The sequence below is a fragment of the Acomys minous genome (genome assembly GCF_964271855.1).
Source record: "Acomys minous genome assembly, chromosome: 7".
Taxonomy (NCBI): Eukaryota; Metazoa; Chordata; class Mammalia; order Rodentia; family Muridae; genus Acomys; species Acomys minous.
Window position 1 is genome coordinate 7,111,050 of NC_140488.1, and position 16,190 is coordinate 7,127,239.

Below are 16,190 nucleotides of genomic sequence, written 5' to 3' on the forward strand. Positions count from 1 at the left end.
CCAGATCCAGTTTCACATCTACTCATAACCCTTTGGGGGACAAATGACCTTTTCACGGAGTCACTTAAGACCATTGAAAAACACAGATATTTACATTAAAATTCACAGCAGTAGAAAAATTAGTTATGAAGTACTGGTGAAAATAACGTTATGGTTGGAGGTCAGCACTGCATGAGGAACTGTATTAAAGGGTCACAGCATTAGGAAGATTTAGAACCACTGGGACAGAGCATGCTCAGCCAGCCAGGGACCACGTCATTGAAGAAAACCCACTCACCTTCCCCCAGTATCCACGAAATGTCACTAGCTCCTTAGCTGAGAGTCAGGGCCCATGAACTACTACTCCCTATTCCTCCAGAGGAGATAGTTTTTTAATGTAAGAAATGTTGTGAATGAAATTATAGGCTATAAACTTAAATGAATATATGATCATCAGCTATATTACCTGTTATTTTTTGACAAAAATTGCTAAGGGGTAAGAGAGAAAGAAATTATTCAACTGAGTGTTACTGGTCACTCAAAAATCCAAAATTAAATTGAAACAAAACAAAGCCATGTATACATACCTGCATTTGCCAAAGGAAGATGGAGAATGATCTTCTGAGATATTTCATCCTTTTGTTCATCAAGAATAATATCTAATAAAGTCTTTCCCACAATATCTTCCTGGAGAGAGTGAGAGAGAACAGCCTTTGCTTCCTATACTAATACTATTAGTCTGCCCTGTGAACCTAGCTCTGCCCTTGCCCACCTATAGGTATAGGTAGGTGCTGAGCTTCAACCCAATTGCATTGCCCTCCAGTAACTGCTCCATGCTACAGCCCATTCTGGCCATGGTTTTCCTGTGTATTATCTACCTCAAACAGTTGAAGCCTTTCCTATCCATCTCGGAGACCACCAACGCTGTAACCACCACCATGTACTGTTTCCAGAATTTGTTTTTATTGACTTGACACGAAAACCAGTGGAGAAGATGATGAAATATGGGCATAGTTGGATACCAATGGGTTATATGAGGCTAAAAGTAAATCACCCGTAAACAGGAAACCATAATGACCCGCTTCTCCAGAATCTGGAAGAACTTACTAGACGGTGGCCAAGAAGAGGTAACACATTCTGTGATATAAAAACGACTTTTCCATCTATGTTCATGATAGTTGAAATGTTTTCCAATGGCTAATAAAGACATAATAATAATATAATTCAATAGTGGAACAATAATAAAATGATAGCTTTATTTCTAAGTGCATAAATAATTATAATAGAACACTGAAAATGTTTTCCATTTCTTACATATCGTTAAGGTAGGACCATACCTAATTAAATTCTTCCTCCTACACAACAGAATCTACTTAACCTTAGGCATGAGATACTTATCAAATGATGTGTCACTTAAACAAATGTCAGTGTGCACCCAATTAACACTAAACATGGGAATTTTTAGACATGAAAAGTGCACTTAACATACGAACATAGATAACATGGGTTTTTTGAAGTTTGATGTGATCTGAGAAGTGAAATGTAAGCAAAAGGTCTCCAAAGAAAATTATCATAGAAATATCAATTTGGGGGCTGAGGCTATAGCTCAGTGGTAGGACATTTCCCTAGTGTTTGTGAGGACCTGGGTTCCATCTTTAGCATAAAAGGAAAAGAAGACATCAACTTATAAGTTAAAATACATGGTAAAACACAGCCAGAGAGTTTTGTATGTGTTTATGTTGGTAGAGTACTTACCAGGTGCAAAAGGACCTGGTTTATAATCCCAGTAACAGAAAAAAACAAATAAACAATGACAACAACAACAAAACAACCACCCAAATCAACAACTACAACAACAACAACAACAAAAAAAAAACTAAAGTAAGCCTAAAGCCAGGACCTGATAGGACTCTGACTGCAAGTTTTAGGAAGATTTTCAGGGAATGTCACTGAAAGGTTAAAATGAAGAAACTATATGACCAGTCCTCAACATATTAGAGGATACCATAGACGCTAATGGTTCTTCTTCTAGATATACATGAGGAAAAAAGCAGCGCCTCAAAGAACTGTGTTTGTCCACATTCTTGGCAGCATTATTCACAATAGCAAAAAGGTGGAGGCAATCTACTATGGTTTGGATATGGCCAGTCCTGCAAGCACTCATGCCTTGAAAGCTTGGCCCCCATTGCACACTGTGAGAGGTGGTAGGGTCTGTAAGAGGAGAAGCAGAGTGCTAGGTCACTAGGGATACTGCTTACCACTCTTTGGCTTTCTGTCTTACAGTATGGTTGTTCTCTCACTTCCTACCTCCACTGTAAATCCAGCTCCACCATGAAGCCATCTCACAAGCGATACAACCAAGCGGCCATCCACGACGGAAGCAGAATTTTGAACTTGCACTAAATAAACCTCATTTCTTAGAAGGCAGCTACGCTCACCACTATACCACCAATGCCACATCAAGCTTTTTGTCTTTATAGAGTAACCAAACTTAGCAGTTTTATTTACCGCAGAGAAAGCTTAACATATACTCCAAGCAACTGACAGATAAAAGGCTCTGAAAAATGTAGCATAACAAGTAGGTAAATCTTATTTAGCCTTTACAGGGAATTGTGCCACCAAATATTTTAGTGAGTGAAATAAGCCATTCCAGAAAAGAAGCATGTTTCATTTTATGACATCTGTAAAATAATTAAATTGTAAGGAGAAAGAAAGAAGTGAAAAGCAAACCATAAAAATAATAAAAACTTTTAAAAAGAAAATGAAAATCAGCTCTTTGAAAAGAGAAATCCTGGTGATAAGCCCCTGATAAAGTGAATTGCATAATGAAAACCACAATCTTCAAAAAACAAGTTTATTTTATGTGTATGAGTGGGTTTTTTTCCCTGCATACATGTCTGTCCAACCCTCTGGGACTGGAGTTACAGAGAATTGTGAGCTGTTGCATGAGTGCTGGGAATTAAACTCAGATCCTCTGCAAGAGCATCAGTGCTCCTTTTTTTTGGGGGGGGGGGAGGAGACAGGGTCTCTCCATGTAGCCTTGGCTGTCCTGGACTCACTTTGTAGACCATGCCGGCCTCGAACTCACAGTGATCCATCTGCCTCTGCTTCCCTAGTGCTGGGTTTAAAGGCGTGTGCCACCACGCCCAGCTAGCAGCCAGTGCTCTTAACTGATGATCAACAATTTTAAGAACAAAAGGTAGACATCATTACAGAACCTTCAGCCATAATAAATATGACTCGAGAACGTTATCATCAATTTTATGCCAGGAAAATTGAAATTGATTGGATAAATAAGTTCTTAGGAAGTAGTTTACCAAAGATAACTCATGAAAGTAGAAAATTTGGATCATACCTTGATCACTATAGAATGGAACCATTACTTTCACATATCCACTTATTACCTGCTGTGGTTTCAAACTGGTTTGAGTGTATCCTCACCCAAAGGTTCACACACATGGAGATATTTGTAGCACAGAAATAGCAACTGACCAGCTCCTGGATTCATTATGTGTTAATCCAAAAGATTATGCTGCTTTTATTGGTGTCAGTGTATTGACACTGCTAGGTAAGTGCTGCGAATGAGCTATAACCCCAGCCTCAGTTGAAATTAAAAACAAAAGACGAAAGAAAAAAACTCCACCTTCTTTTCATGGCTCAAAATAATGGCCCAAGCTACACCTCGTTCCAGAGGCCTTAATTTTTTAAACATTTTTTCTGCTTAAAGACAGCTGTGCTCATACTTACAGAATGTTTGTGGCACGAAAAGCTTCTCTAAGAAAAGGTTTTCCAGGGAAGTTACTCACACATGACAGAAGCTAAAAGGTGGCAGAGGAGGCATTTCCCCCTGCACTTGTGCCGATAAACATCCCTGTGGTTTATAGTCACCTTCTATAGTAGTTCAAATATGCATTAGGTTTTATACAACTTATTGAAAGACTTCAAATGATAATTTTGAGGCCTCTACACAACACAAATTTCATTATATGATACTTACCAGTCCTTTTTTTTTTTATAATGAACTGCATAAAAGGAAGAAAGAAGTCCATACGTGGCTTAGGTTTTCATTTAAGAATGTGCACTGTTGTAATACTTGTTGTATTACTTGAAGGCCTTTAGTCTTCCAGCTATGCTTTGAGATGTGCTGTAGTGCATCTTGTATTATACACAATCTACACACAGAGTACGCAACAAAAGCACCCTTACCATAACCGCCGTCTGATGGTACTCTTTATGGGTAGTGAAGACAGGAGCTTCATTTTTTTCAAAATTGGCCCTTACGTCTGACATTCCTTCTCAAAAAAGAAATGCGAGATGTTATATTAAGATAATGAGCAGTTGATATTAGAGTTCTCAAAGTTACGAATTAGAAAAAAAGTATTAGTTTTTGAATGGAGGTGGGATTTGTGTATACCATAGCTTATAGTGGAAGTCAGAAGAGAACTTTGGGAAGTTAGTTCTCTACTTTCACTTTTATGTGGGTTCTGAGGAGTGAACTGAGGTCATCAGGCTTACATGGCATGTGCATTTAACCACTGAGCTACCTTACCAAGGCAAAGTTATAATTAGTATCATAGAGAAGACTTAATCTGTGGAATACAATTCGGATTAAAAATGATGGCATTGAAAATTCACCCAACAACGTGCAATTTTCCATTTGGTTCTGTGAAAACTCAGGATCCACAATATGCCAGACAAGGTTAACAACTCTGCGTGGATCCATACCACCAGTCCCTAACTAAAAGCTGGAATTCTACTCTTCATTTCTGGACAAAGGCCTTACACTGGGGGGATCTTCAGGCCATTCCCAGGTCTGCTCAGTAAACACCACACCTCATCTTGTCCTCTGTTCCCCTTCACAGCCATACCACCTCTCCTCCTTGACCTGAGTCAGTAAAGACATCAGTAACACAGCCTCCCACCTCAATGTTTTATGTCAATAAGAATTAGCTCCTCTACTCACAAGAGAAAGAAATAGTCGGGGTGTACAACGTTTGTGCTGGGGGATTCTGACTCTAGGTCAAGAGTCTCACAGCATGCCCTCAGAGTGCACTCAAGTGCCTTCACTAACGAGGCAATGAGAATAGGGTGTGTAGCATTGGTGCCGTAGGATGAAGAGTGTAGCAGCTATGGCCTGGCTGATGATGACTGAAGAAGAAATGCAATGTGATGGAGTGGACACAGGGCCTAGAAAGTATTTTAGGATGTTTAGCCACAAAGAAGGCATAGAAATAGGGAAAGCCATAGAGGAATAATGTAGTCAAGAAAATAGTTGCTTCAGTGTATTCCATGAGATTGTTAACTGTGGTAAAAATAGTATTGCTCAAGAAGAGGACAGACATTTTATAAGCACCAAGTTAGACAACTAAGCTTACATAAGGTATATACTTAACTACATAACTTTAGACTAGACTAAAAACTTATATAACTGAAATGTGAAATTATGAAATCCACAGTTTACAGTTGGTGAGTTCCCCATCCCTATATCAATGATTGGTACAAGATTAGACAAAAAAATAACTCAGTATTTTGCCATTACAACGGAGCTCCGAGTCAACCTTACCTTATCACCCACTTGAAGTAAAGTGGTCTTATGTCTACTGTATCCAGGCAACTCTAGAATGCACACTGATTAGGAGATTGGCTGAGAACATAAAAGCCACTGACTATGATTGGTCCTAAGAGGCAGGGCTGTGATTGGTCAAAACACAAGTTTAAATGACTGTGGTTACTGTTAAGAGCAAGGCTGTGATTGGCCTAAAACACAAACTTCAATGACTATGATTTGTTCTCAGAGTCAGTGTTGTCATTTGTTCAAACATAATCCTTAATGAATGTGATTGGTGGTTAGTGGTGAGGCTGTGATAGGTCTAAAATGTAAGCCCCAATGACAGTGGCTGGTTCTACAAGGCATAGCAGTTGGGCTCAATGAGTCTATAGGGAGACATTCAGCAGTTGCTGCTTTCCTGATTTGATCTTTTAAACATATGTCTCTATATGTTATATTTTGATTACTTTTATTTTATTAAATGTTTCCCCTGAATGTATGTATACCATGTGTATGTCTGACACCTATAGAGATCAGAAGAATGTATTATCTCATTGAACTTGAGTTACAAATAGTTGTAAGCCACTATAATGGGTACTGCGAACCAAACTCAGGTCCTGTGCTGGGGCAAAAAATGTTCACAACCACAGAACCATTTCTCTCTCCTCCTCGAGTTATATTCTGTTGCCTCTCTGCATAGTACCACACAGAAAAGACCACTGTCCCGGGACACCAGAAAAGGTCCATAGAGCAGACAAGTCTTTAGGCTAGAAATGTTCCCAGTCTTTGGCTAAGAGCTCTAAAGCTAGCTTGTGTTACTGGCTAAGAAATGCCCCCAATTCTTATGCCTATGCAAGAGCTATAACACTAGCTGCTGCCAAAGGATGAGACAATTCAATATCTGAGCCTGCCTTGGATTACAAGTCTAACTACAAAGCAGGAGTGGACATTCTCTACTTCCTAGGATCAGACAATAACTGGAAGGCTCAGTAGGCAAAGAGTCTCAATACCAGAGGCCTGCACAAGAGCTGCCATACTGTAGGGTGTCACCTCCTGTTGCTCAGATTACTCTGGACATTTTTCATTTTGGTTTTATTTGCTTTAACATGGGAAACAGTGTAACCTAGCTGCCCCCTCAACTCACTTTAGGTCCTAAAACTACTGATCCTCCTGCCTCCAGTCCACAAGGACTAGGATTAGATGCCTCTGCCACCATGTAAGATTCTTCATGGCTTAGATGGAACACACATCATCCATATCACCATCTCAGTATTTTGTGATAAATTTGTGAAGTATTTTCCCCATTAATCTAGCTGTGGAAAATAAAAAGCCCCAAATCCTGCACAGTAATTTATGAGTAAGAATAAAATACAGAATGGGCCTTTACTTACTGGATATCAAGAATTATTATAAAGCTTCAGTACTCGAGATTGTTGACAACACTGAAGACATGTAAAATATAAGGAAACAAATGTGAAAGACACATAGCACCAATAAGATCCTTGCCAGGCCTTCCACCCGCTGCCACACTGACCTTTGCGTTCTCAGCATTATCTACAGGGCCTAGAGGCATGGGAGCTCTGTTTATGGCAAAGGAGGGGAAGGACAAGAGGAACCTCAAGAACAAGGCCTTGCTCCACCTCTTGGCAGGACCACATATTACTCTCTGATCTTCAGCAAGTGAATTGGCATCTCTGTGCCTCAGTTTGTTTATCTGCCAAATAGGAATGAGGCTAAAAGTGCCTGCTTCAAAGAGTTGCTCAGAGAGTCAGTGAAGTGATCAGTTAAAGCTGGCCTGGTATTTACCAGTGAGCTTAAGACACAGTGAGTCTGACTTGCATTCTGTACATTGGGTGCCTCCTCTTTCTTGGAACTAGGGACCATGTATCTTTCGACATCACTGGAATCTGGCACCGGGGCTTGTGGGGTGCTACTGGAGAGGTCAAACTCTGGCATATCAGGATATCCAACTGAGTTCAGTCCATTACACTGGACTCCCTTTCTCAGTGGGGCTCTCCCTTCCCCTGATCTGAGACCTACAGATCCTCTCAGGAGTATCATGTAGCCCTCAGGGAGATTACAACCCCAACCGTTTCCTGGTAAGAAACTGTTCAGCAAGCACATCCAGCCTCTAGCAAATGACCTTTATTATTACCTGGAAGTTCTTCCTCCATCCGTAGGATAATTATGAACTGTGTTTTCCTTCTTGTGAAAGGACCGCATGCTACTGCATGTTAATGAGATACTGTATCACTGCATGTAAATCAAGTGTCCTGGCACATAGTGTATCAGACACCCTCAAACCTCTCCCCACTGCCCAAGGTTTACAAATAAAAGTCAGCTGGCTGACTGGCTGGCTGGCTGGCTGGCTCTCTTGTGCTCACGCCATCCTTCTACCATGACCTTCTGAGACTCCATTTATTCTGGGGAAGAATCACTGTTGAATGCCTGGGGCTTGAGTGTTGATCAAGGCAGGCACAGTGATGGCAGAGCTGCTACATTGCTGATAGCTAGGTGCTGACAACTGCTAAAGCAACACCAGCCTGTGTCTCACCTGACCTGTCTGCCAGCCAGTTTCAAACATCTACCTGCTTCTTCTGCCATGCTTGGCACAGCAGCTAGACAAAGGGCTATAACATGTTTGGTATCATCATGGCCATGTAGAACTCCAAATTCTCCACTGCCTTCTGATATCAGAGCTAAACTGTAACACTCCATGGAAAACGCAATTTCCTCCTCCCCTGGTAAGACCAGGAAAGTCACGTAGGACATGGGCCTCACCCTAAAGCACTTTAGCATGTCCTGAGAAAACCAGAACCTTTGACCTCAAGGTCCATTCCTTTTCATTCAGGAGCAAGAGGCATCTGGACAGAGCCATTGTCTTATCCACAACAGGTGTTTGCTAAATCTTTTTAGATAAAAAGTTGGATCTGCTACCTCCCTCAGCAAACCTTGACCACCCTGTCCTCCCTTGTCCCTCAACTTCACCAGTCCTATCTCCTCCTCTTCCTGTTTTTTCTCTCCCTTATGCCTTCTTGCATTTCTGCCTATACCTATTTGCAGCCACATTAATTATTTTCCTGACATGCGTTCATCAAAATCGAACCTCTCTGTGAGTCTTCCTTTCCAAGCCTCACTTCACCTTCAAGTCCTGACCTTTACTCTACAAAAGACTCGTGTTTTCTCTGCAAATTCTTCACCCTCCACACACTAGTCACTGGTTAGATTGTAGTCTCAGTTGTGCTCCTTCAGTCCTTTCCATGGTGGCCCTCACCTCACTGCTCCAGTCTGTGACTGCATTTGGAGACAAGGTCTTTAATGAGGGAACTGAGGTAGAATGTGTGGGCACTGGTGCAGTGTAACTGCGGTCCCTATTACAGGGGGCAGATAAGACACAGTCATATACAGAGTGTGATCCTGTGAGTGCACTCACTGTAGACCGCCATCTACAAGCCAGGGAGAAAGATCTCAAGAAAGAACCAACCCTGGCAACATCTGGACCTTCAACTTCCATCTTTAAAAACTGAAAAAGCAATATATTTTTCTGTTCAAATCACTGTACTTCAAGGCTTTCCTCTGATATCCCAAAGTCACATATCCTGTATTGTTCAGTGATGTCATATGTCAGGTACACTTCTAGGTCCTACAAATAGAGATGACAATGAGCCAAGCACGAGCCACTACCTCATGGACATTAGGCCAGCCTCTCTCCAGGAAGTCAAATATGCAGGAGAGTGAATGAAGACTGGCTGTATGGAGAAAAGTGGAGCAGAGTAAGGTAGCCATTGAGGGCTCTACTGAGAGGATGCGCTTTTTGCTGAAACCTGAAGGACATGAACTATCTTGTTTTGGATACACAGACTTACAGAAGTAAGCACCACCAAAGCACAGCTTCCTCTAGTATGTTTTAAGGTAGGGGTGGGAATCATGCAAGGCCTCCCAGGCCATCACAGGAGACTTTGACCATCAGTTTAAATGGCATGGAAAGAAACTGAAGGCTATGAATCAGGGAGCACCATAATCTTTTCTATCTTCAAGTAACCCGTCAGACTTATTTCCTAATGAAAATGAGATGTCACACGTAGAAGTTAGGACACTTTTGGGAGGCTGCTGGAACAATCCAGGAGAAGCGTGACACTGACTTGTATCAAACAGTGGGAAGGAAATAAAATTCTAGATGGAGTTTGATGGAAGAAATGTGAATATTAGATGACAGCATGAAATTTAATGAATACTTACAAACTGGAGTCAAGGAGGGTGCTCAGAGTATTAGTCAAAGAAACATGAATGATGGAGGTGGTTTAACTGAGATGAAGAAGACAGGGTAGAGCTGGTTACATAGAAAGGTCTAGAGTCCTGAGTCAATATCAAGGCTGGAAATGGGAATGGGCAATTATCATTTAATTACTACTAAGCCACAGGACAGGCTCTTGGCAAGATTCTGTATGTGGTACAAGAGAAGCACCTTCAGAACTAGGCCCTGAACAATCCTACATTTTAAGGCAGAATAGAGGACAAGGAGGAAATGCAAAAGGTGAAAAAGGAGGATGGGCTGGCAAGAAGTGAAACCACCAGGCTATGGGGGAAACCAACAAATGGCAGCATGAAGAGTGGGGAAAGGGGGGGGCAACTGTAATCCCAATCCCTCCCTTGAGAGATTTATACAGGTGGTTGAGTTTAAGAATACCCTGGGCTTGGTAGGAGTGCCAACCCAGGCAGATATTCAGCAGGGATGAGTATAGTCTAGTGATATGAGGGGAGAAAACTTGCAGTAGTCTCCTGGGAGACAGAAGGGTGGATGCTCTCTGGAACTTTGGCGTGATTGCAGGGCTGCATCAAGAACCCATCTGAGGATTAATGGCCCTTACTTTAATAAGAGAGTATTTACTCAGGGTGTCTGTGTGGGTTTCTGCAGCCACATTCAATTGCACTGGTGCAGGCTCAGAGTTGTGGTGTTTCCACATGAATATAAGGAAATGACACAGGACTGCCGAAAAAAAGTTTGTGGATTCAAGGAAAATATTCACACAACTAATTGTCGACTCCTGGCTGCACAAGGAAGGCTAGAAGGAAGGAAGGAGGGAAGGAAGGAAGGAGGGAAGGAAGGAAGGAAGAAAGGAAGGAAGGAAGGAAGGAAGGAAGGAAGGAAGGAAGGAAGGAAGGACCAAGCCATAATTTGGTAAGAGCCAGGATTTGGTGAACCAGACCCAGAATCTGTACCTGGCTGTTGGGGAGCTGAATGCAAAATAGGAAGAACAGAGAAGAAAGCAGCTGTGGTAGTGAGGAGAGAAGTATGCTGCCAAGTAGGACCACAAAGCATGTGTCAACACAAAATCACCAAGAATGTGTACATCCCATGCCTTGGATTCACTGCGAAGCTGAGAGATGCCACGCCCATGACTGTCCCCTTACCCCACAGCCTCACTGCTCCCTTAGGCTCCCTTGCCCTGTCCATCACCCCAACACTGAGCTCCTCCCTCAGCTGCACTTCTCATCCCTTCCTCACCCATGTCCTTGAGCCTTTTCTCTTTTTTAAAATAAATAAATAAATCGCAGCACTCCTGTACTCCACTTGATTTATAAGTTGAACTTTCTGAGAGGGGTGCCTACATAGAAGGGGTTAAAAGGTCCAGGTTGCTTAGCCCTCATTTGGTAACTAAAAATACCAAATACTACACAATCAAAAACCATTGGAAAACCAACACAGTTGAGTGAAAAAGTCCACCCTTGAAAACTTTGTTCCAGATACACAAGTCATTTCAGGCTATGTGATAAGGTTTATTTTAAACAAAATTGATTTGCATTTCTCTGATGACTAATGAGGCTGAGCATTTCTTTAAGTGTTTCTCAGCCATTTGACATTCCTCTGTTGAGAATTCTCTGTTTAGTTCTGAACCTCATTTCTCAATTGGCTTATTTGGTTTGGTGGTGTTTAATTTCTTGAGTTCTTTATATATTTTGGATATTAGACCTTTGTCAGATGAAGGATTGGTGAAGATCTTTTCCCAGTTTGTAAGCTGTCGCTTTGTTCTACTGACAGTGTCTCCTGCCTTACAGAAGCTTCTCAGCCTCATGAGGTCCCATTTATTAATTGTTGACCTTAAGGCCTGGGCTGTTGGTGATCTGTTCAGGAAGTTGTCTCCTGTAGCTAGTCCCATGAAAGACTTTACTTACCAGGAAAGTGGGTCAGAGGGGAGGACATCCTATAGGGACTTTAGGTGAGAGAAGCATGGGAGAAAGGGGAAATAGAAGGATCCAGAGGGTCCTAGAAACCTACAAGAAGAACATTATGACAGGTGGATCTGGATCCTGGGGTCCTGTTCAAACTATAGCACCAGCCAAGGACAAAACATGCAGTAAACTTCCAACCCTACCCAGACCTAGCCAATGGACAGGACATTCTTCACTGTTGAGTGGAGAGGGAGGTCTGACTTTCAAACAAACTCTGGTGCCCCATTTTTGACCACATCCCCTGCATGGGGAGGCCTGGTGGCACTCAGAGGAAGGATAGAGGCTACCAAGAAGAGACTTGATACCCTATGAGCATATACAGGGGGAGGAGGTCCCCCTCAGTCACATAGGGGAGGGGAGTAGGGGGGAAGCAGGAGGGAGGGAGGAATGGGAGGATACAAGAGATGGGCTACCAATTTAGATGTAATACGAATAAAGTAATAAAATATTTTAAAAAATAAAAAATAAAAATAAACAAAACTGAGTCTATGTTTGGACTACAGTCTCATTCCTATGACATTTGATTATATACATGTATATTCCAAACACCAAAATCTGTATCTCTTCTTGCCTCAGGCATATGAAAGAAAGTAGACTGTTTGACACTCTCCACTGCTTCTGGCATCCACTGGGGACATTGAGTGTTAGGCCCCAAGAGTAAGGGGAGAAAAGTGTATTTGGACACAGGGAAGGTTCTTCGCTGTTGCTAAGATCCACGTGGCTCCTTCTGTAAATGTCACAGCTACTGGATAGAAGCTCAAGACAGGGTACTGAACTGGATGTCTTTGGAGTAAAATATGTATTAGAAGAGTTAGTAACACTCTGGAGAGACAGCAAGGATGAGGGTGCTCAAGCCCCTCTGTGGATTTGGAGTCCCTTTTTATACATTTTATACATTTCAGAGGAAGGGAAGTAGCCCCATGCCGGGCAACTTATGAGCAGTCCATGCTACACACTATGATCAGGCTGTCTGTAATTCCTAGGTGGCAGGGATGAATGTGTGACCTTTAGGGTGTTGGGGAAAGGGGAGGAGAGAACCATTTAGTTAATGTGTTTCCATCATACCTGTGTTTGCAACACTAACTACTGATAACTTGGAGTGTGCTGATCTTGGGCCTGTATGGAAAGTCAACTATCATGGCAGCTTTAAAAAAAATAAAGTATCACTTCAGAAAGATCTTTGAAGGAGAGTCTTGCATTAAAAGATCCATGATGGGTAGAGTCCTCATCCCCAGTGAGTGATCTCGCAGCTCTTCTGTCGCTGGTCCATACCTGCCACACCAGAGCGTGATGGTGTGTATGGATCAGAAGGACTTCTACGTGGGCGATGAGGCCCAGAGCAAGAGAGGCGTCCTGACCCTGAACCCCACTGAACACGACATCGTCACCAACCGGGACAATATGGAGAAAATCTGGCACCACACCTTCTATAACAGGCTGTGTGAGGCCCCCGATGAGCACCCTATGCTACTTTCCGAGGCCCCCCTGAACCCCAAGGCTAACCGTGAAAAGATGACTGAGATCATGTTTGAGACCTTTAACACCCCAGCCATGTACGCAGCCATCCAGGCTGTGCTGTCCCTGTATGCATCTGGTCGTACCACTGGCATTGTAATGGACTCTGGAGATGGGGTCCCCCACACTGTGCCCATCTATGAGGGCCACATTCTTCCTCATGCCATCCTGCATCTGGACCTGACTGGCCGGGACCTGACCTCGTGAAGATCCTGACCAAGTGTGGCTACAGCTTCACAAGGAGAGCTGAAAGGGAAATCGTGCATGACATCAAAGAGAAGCTGTGGTATGTTGCCCTGGACTTCTAACAAGAGATGGCCACTGCTGCATCCTCTTCCTCCCTGGAGAAGAGCTATGAGCTTCCTGATGGCCAGGTCATCACAACTGGCAATGAGCAGTTCCGCTGCCCTGAGGCTCTTCTCCAGCCTTCCTTTCTGAGTATGGAATCCTGTGGTATCCATGAAACTACATCCAATTCCATCATGAAGTGTGACCTTGATATCTGCGAAGACCTCTGTGCCAACACAGTGCTGTCGGGTGGCACCACCATGTACCCAAGCATTGCTGACCAGATGCAGAAGGAGATCACTGCTCTGGCTCTTCGCACCATGAAGATCAAGGTCATGGCTCCTCATGAGCACAAGTACTCAGTATGGATCGGTGGCTCCATCTTAGCCTCACTGTCCACCTTCCAGCAGATGTGGATCAGCAAGCAGGAGTACAATGAGTCCAGGTCCTCCATCGTCCACCACAAATGCTTATAGATGGACTGTTACTAAGCTGCGTTTTAACACCCATTCTTTTGACAAAACCTAACGTGCCCAGGGAGGAAAAAACAAAAAACCGTGAGACAACATTGGAATGGCTTTATTTGTTTTTGTTTTATTTTTAATTTTTTCTAAAGTTTTTTTGTTTGTTTTGGCACTTTTGACTCAGGATTTAAAAACTGGAATGGTGAAGGCAACAGCAGTCTGTTGGAGCAAGCATCCCCCAAAGTTCTACAATGTGGCTGAGGACCTTGATTGTACATTTTTTGTTTTGTTTTTTGTTTCGTTTTAGTCATTCCAAGTATCCATGGGATATGGCTACAGGAAGTCCCTCACCCTCCCAAAAGCTACCTTTAGTCCCTAGAGGAGGATGGCCAAGTCCACTCCCTGAGTTCACACTGGCGAGGTGACAGCCTTGCTTCTATATAAATTATGTACTGCAAAATTTTTTTTAAACCTTCTGCCTTAATACTACCTTACTTTTGTTTTTTAATTTTTGAATGGTCAGTCAGCCATCCGTGCTCCCCATTTGTTTTTTGGTCCCCTCAACTTGATGTATGAAGGCTTTGGTCTCCCTGAGGGTGGGCTGAGGTGTTGAGGTAGCCAGGCCTTGCCTGTACACTGACTTGAGACAATTTAATAAAAGTGCACACCTTACCAAAAAAAAAAAAAAAAAAGATCCATGAGGAACGTGGGAGGCCCACAGTTCTTGACCATTCATTCTATACGAGGAGAAACACTGCTGCTTCAGACTAAATAGGGCACAGAGATTATTATATGAAAAAAGGCTGTCTGAGCACCAAACACCCACATGCAGAAGGCATCCAAAGGCTGATGAAATAATATCCTGGAACTATGCAGTGCCTTATATGGGTGACAGAAGGGTGACTAGGGTGGGAGTGTGGAGCCTGAGTGCGTAGCTGCTGCTGGTCAACAGAAAGGGTGAAGCCACCAGCCTCGTTCTTTCTAGGTCTTGAAAACGAACAGGATTTGGTTTCCTTGCATTTAAAATTTGTTTGCAAAAATGGTGGCTTGATTTCGTTGTACTCTCCCTTTGTGAATAGGAGTGCATATCACCAGTATTCCAGATCATCATCAAAGTTTGGGAGCCACTGAAAGTCTCTTGACGTTCAGAGCTGTGCTAGCTAGAAAGGCATCGTACCCTAAAAGGGACTATACCCAGAACCGAACCCACACTTAATTTATTTTTAAAAATATATTTTATTAATTTTTTCATATTACATCTCAATGGTTATCCCATCCCTTGTATCCTCCCATTCCTCCCTCCCTTCCATTTTTCCCTTACTCCCCTCCCCTATGACTGTGAATGAGGGGGACTTCCTCCCCCTGTATATGCTCACAGGGTATCAAGTTTCTTCTTGGTAGCCTGCTATCCTTCCTCTGAGTGCCACCAGGCCTCCCTATCCAGGGGATGTGGTCAAATATGGGGCACTAGAGTTCGTGTGAAAGTCAGACCCCACTCTCCAGTCAACTGTGAAGAATGTCCTGTCCATTGATTGATCTGGGTAGGGGTTCCAAGTTTACTGCATGTATTGTCCTTGGCTGGTGCCATAGTTTGAGCAGGACTCTTGGGCCCAGATTCACTTATCATAATCAATTAATTTTCTTGTAGGTTTCTAGGACCCTTTGGATCCTTCTATTTCCACATTCTCCCATGCTTCTCTCACCTAGGGACACAACAGGATGTCCTCCCCTCTGTCCCACTTTCCTGGTAAGTGAAGACTTTCATGGGACATGCCCCATGACTCTTTCTGCTTCTGGGTTAACTCACTCATTATGATCATTTCTAGTTCCATCCATTTGTCCACAAATTTCTGCAGTTCCTTGTTTTTAATAGCTGAGTTTAAATGATGAAATTTGAGATTTTGGAACTGATAAATTTCAGATAATAGTGATTCTTTTTAGATGCTGCTATAATAAATGGATGAAATATTTGGGAGCTATAGATGGGATGAACACAATTGTACATGAGAGAAACCTATAAGAACATGCTATAGATAGCCCAGTTACAGTCTCTCCAGAGTATCCACCTTCTTGTCTCCATAACCAATGAATATGTTACAAGTCCAGTGAAAAAATAAAGCTGCAAATGTTATTACATGCAATGATTATCAAATCATAAAATATGG

General features: G+C 42.6%; 1 protein-coding gene, 1 long non-coding RNA gene and 1 pseudogene across 6 annotated transcripts in view; 2 read left to right on the top strand and 1 right to left on the bottom strand.

The window, feature by feature from the left end:
- The window catches only part of LOC311601305 (circadian clock protein PASD1-like), a 250,428-nt gene that overhangs the window by 13,945 nt on the left and 220,293 nt on the right, over window positions 1–16,190 (bottom strand). For 2 of the 4 annotated variants that reach the window (XM_084788681.1, XM_084788682.1), the window contains exons 2-4: window positions 4,186–4,271; window positions 1,087–1,176; window positions 567–666 (exon numbers count right to left, since the gene is read on the bottom strand). In XM_084788681.1, coding sequence (XP_084644807.1) covers window positions 567–666; window positions 1,087–1,176; window positions 4,186–4,269 — 274 coding nt within the window. In that variant the 5' untranslated portion in view covers window positions 4,270–4,271. Of the gene's footprint in view, window positions 1–566; window positions 667–1,086; window positions 1,177–4,185; window positions 6,681–16,190 lie in introns of those variants that run through there. The other 2 variants (XM_084788683.1, XM_084788684.1) reach the window with 2 other exon arrangements.
- LOC311601345 lies at window positions 661–2,747 on the top strand. The gene is made up of 2 exons (XR_014780537.1): window positions 661–1,106; window positions 2,263–2,747. It is a non-coding gene; the product is annotated as an uncharacterized lncRNA (long non-coding RNA).
- On the top strand, window positions 9,811–14,719 carry LOC311602070 (actin, cytoplasmic 2-like; annotated as a pseudogene). The gene is made up of 2 exons: window positions 9,811–9,851; window positions 13,009–14,719. The product of its transcript is annotated as an actin, cytoplasmic 2-like (transcript).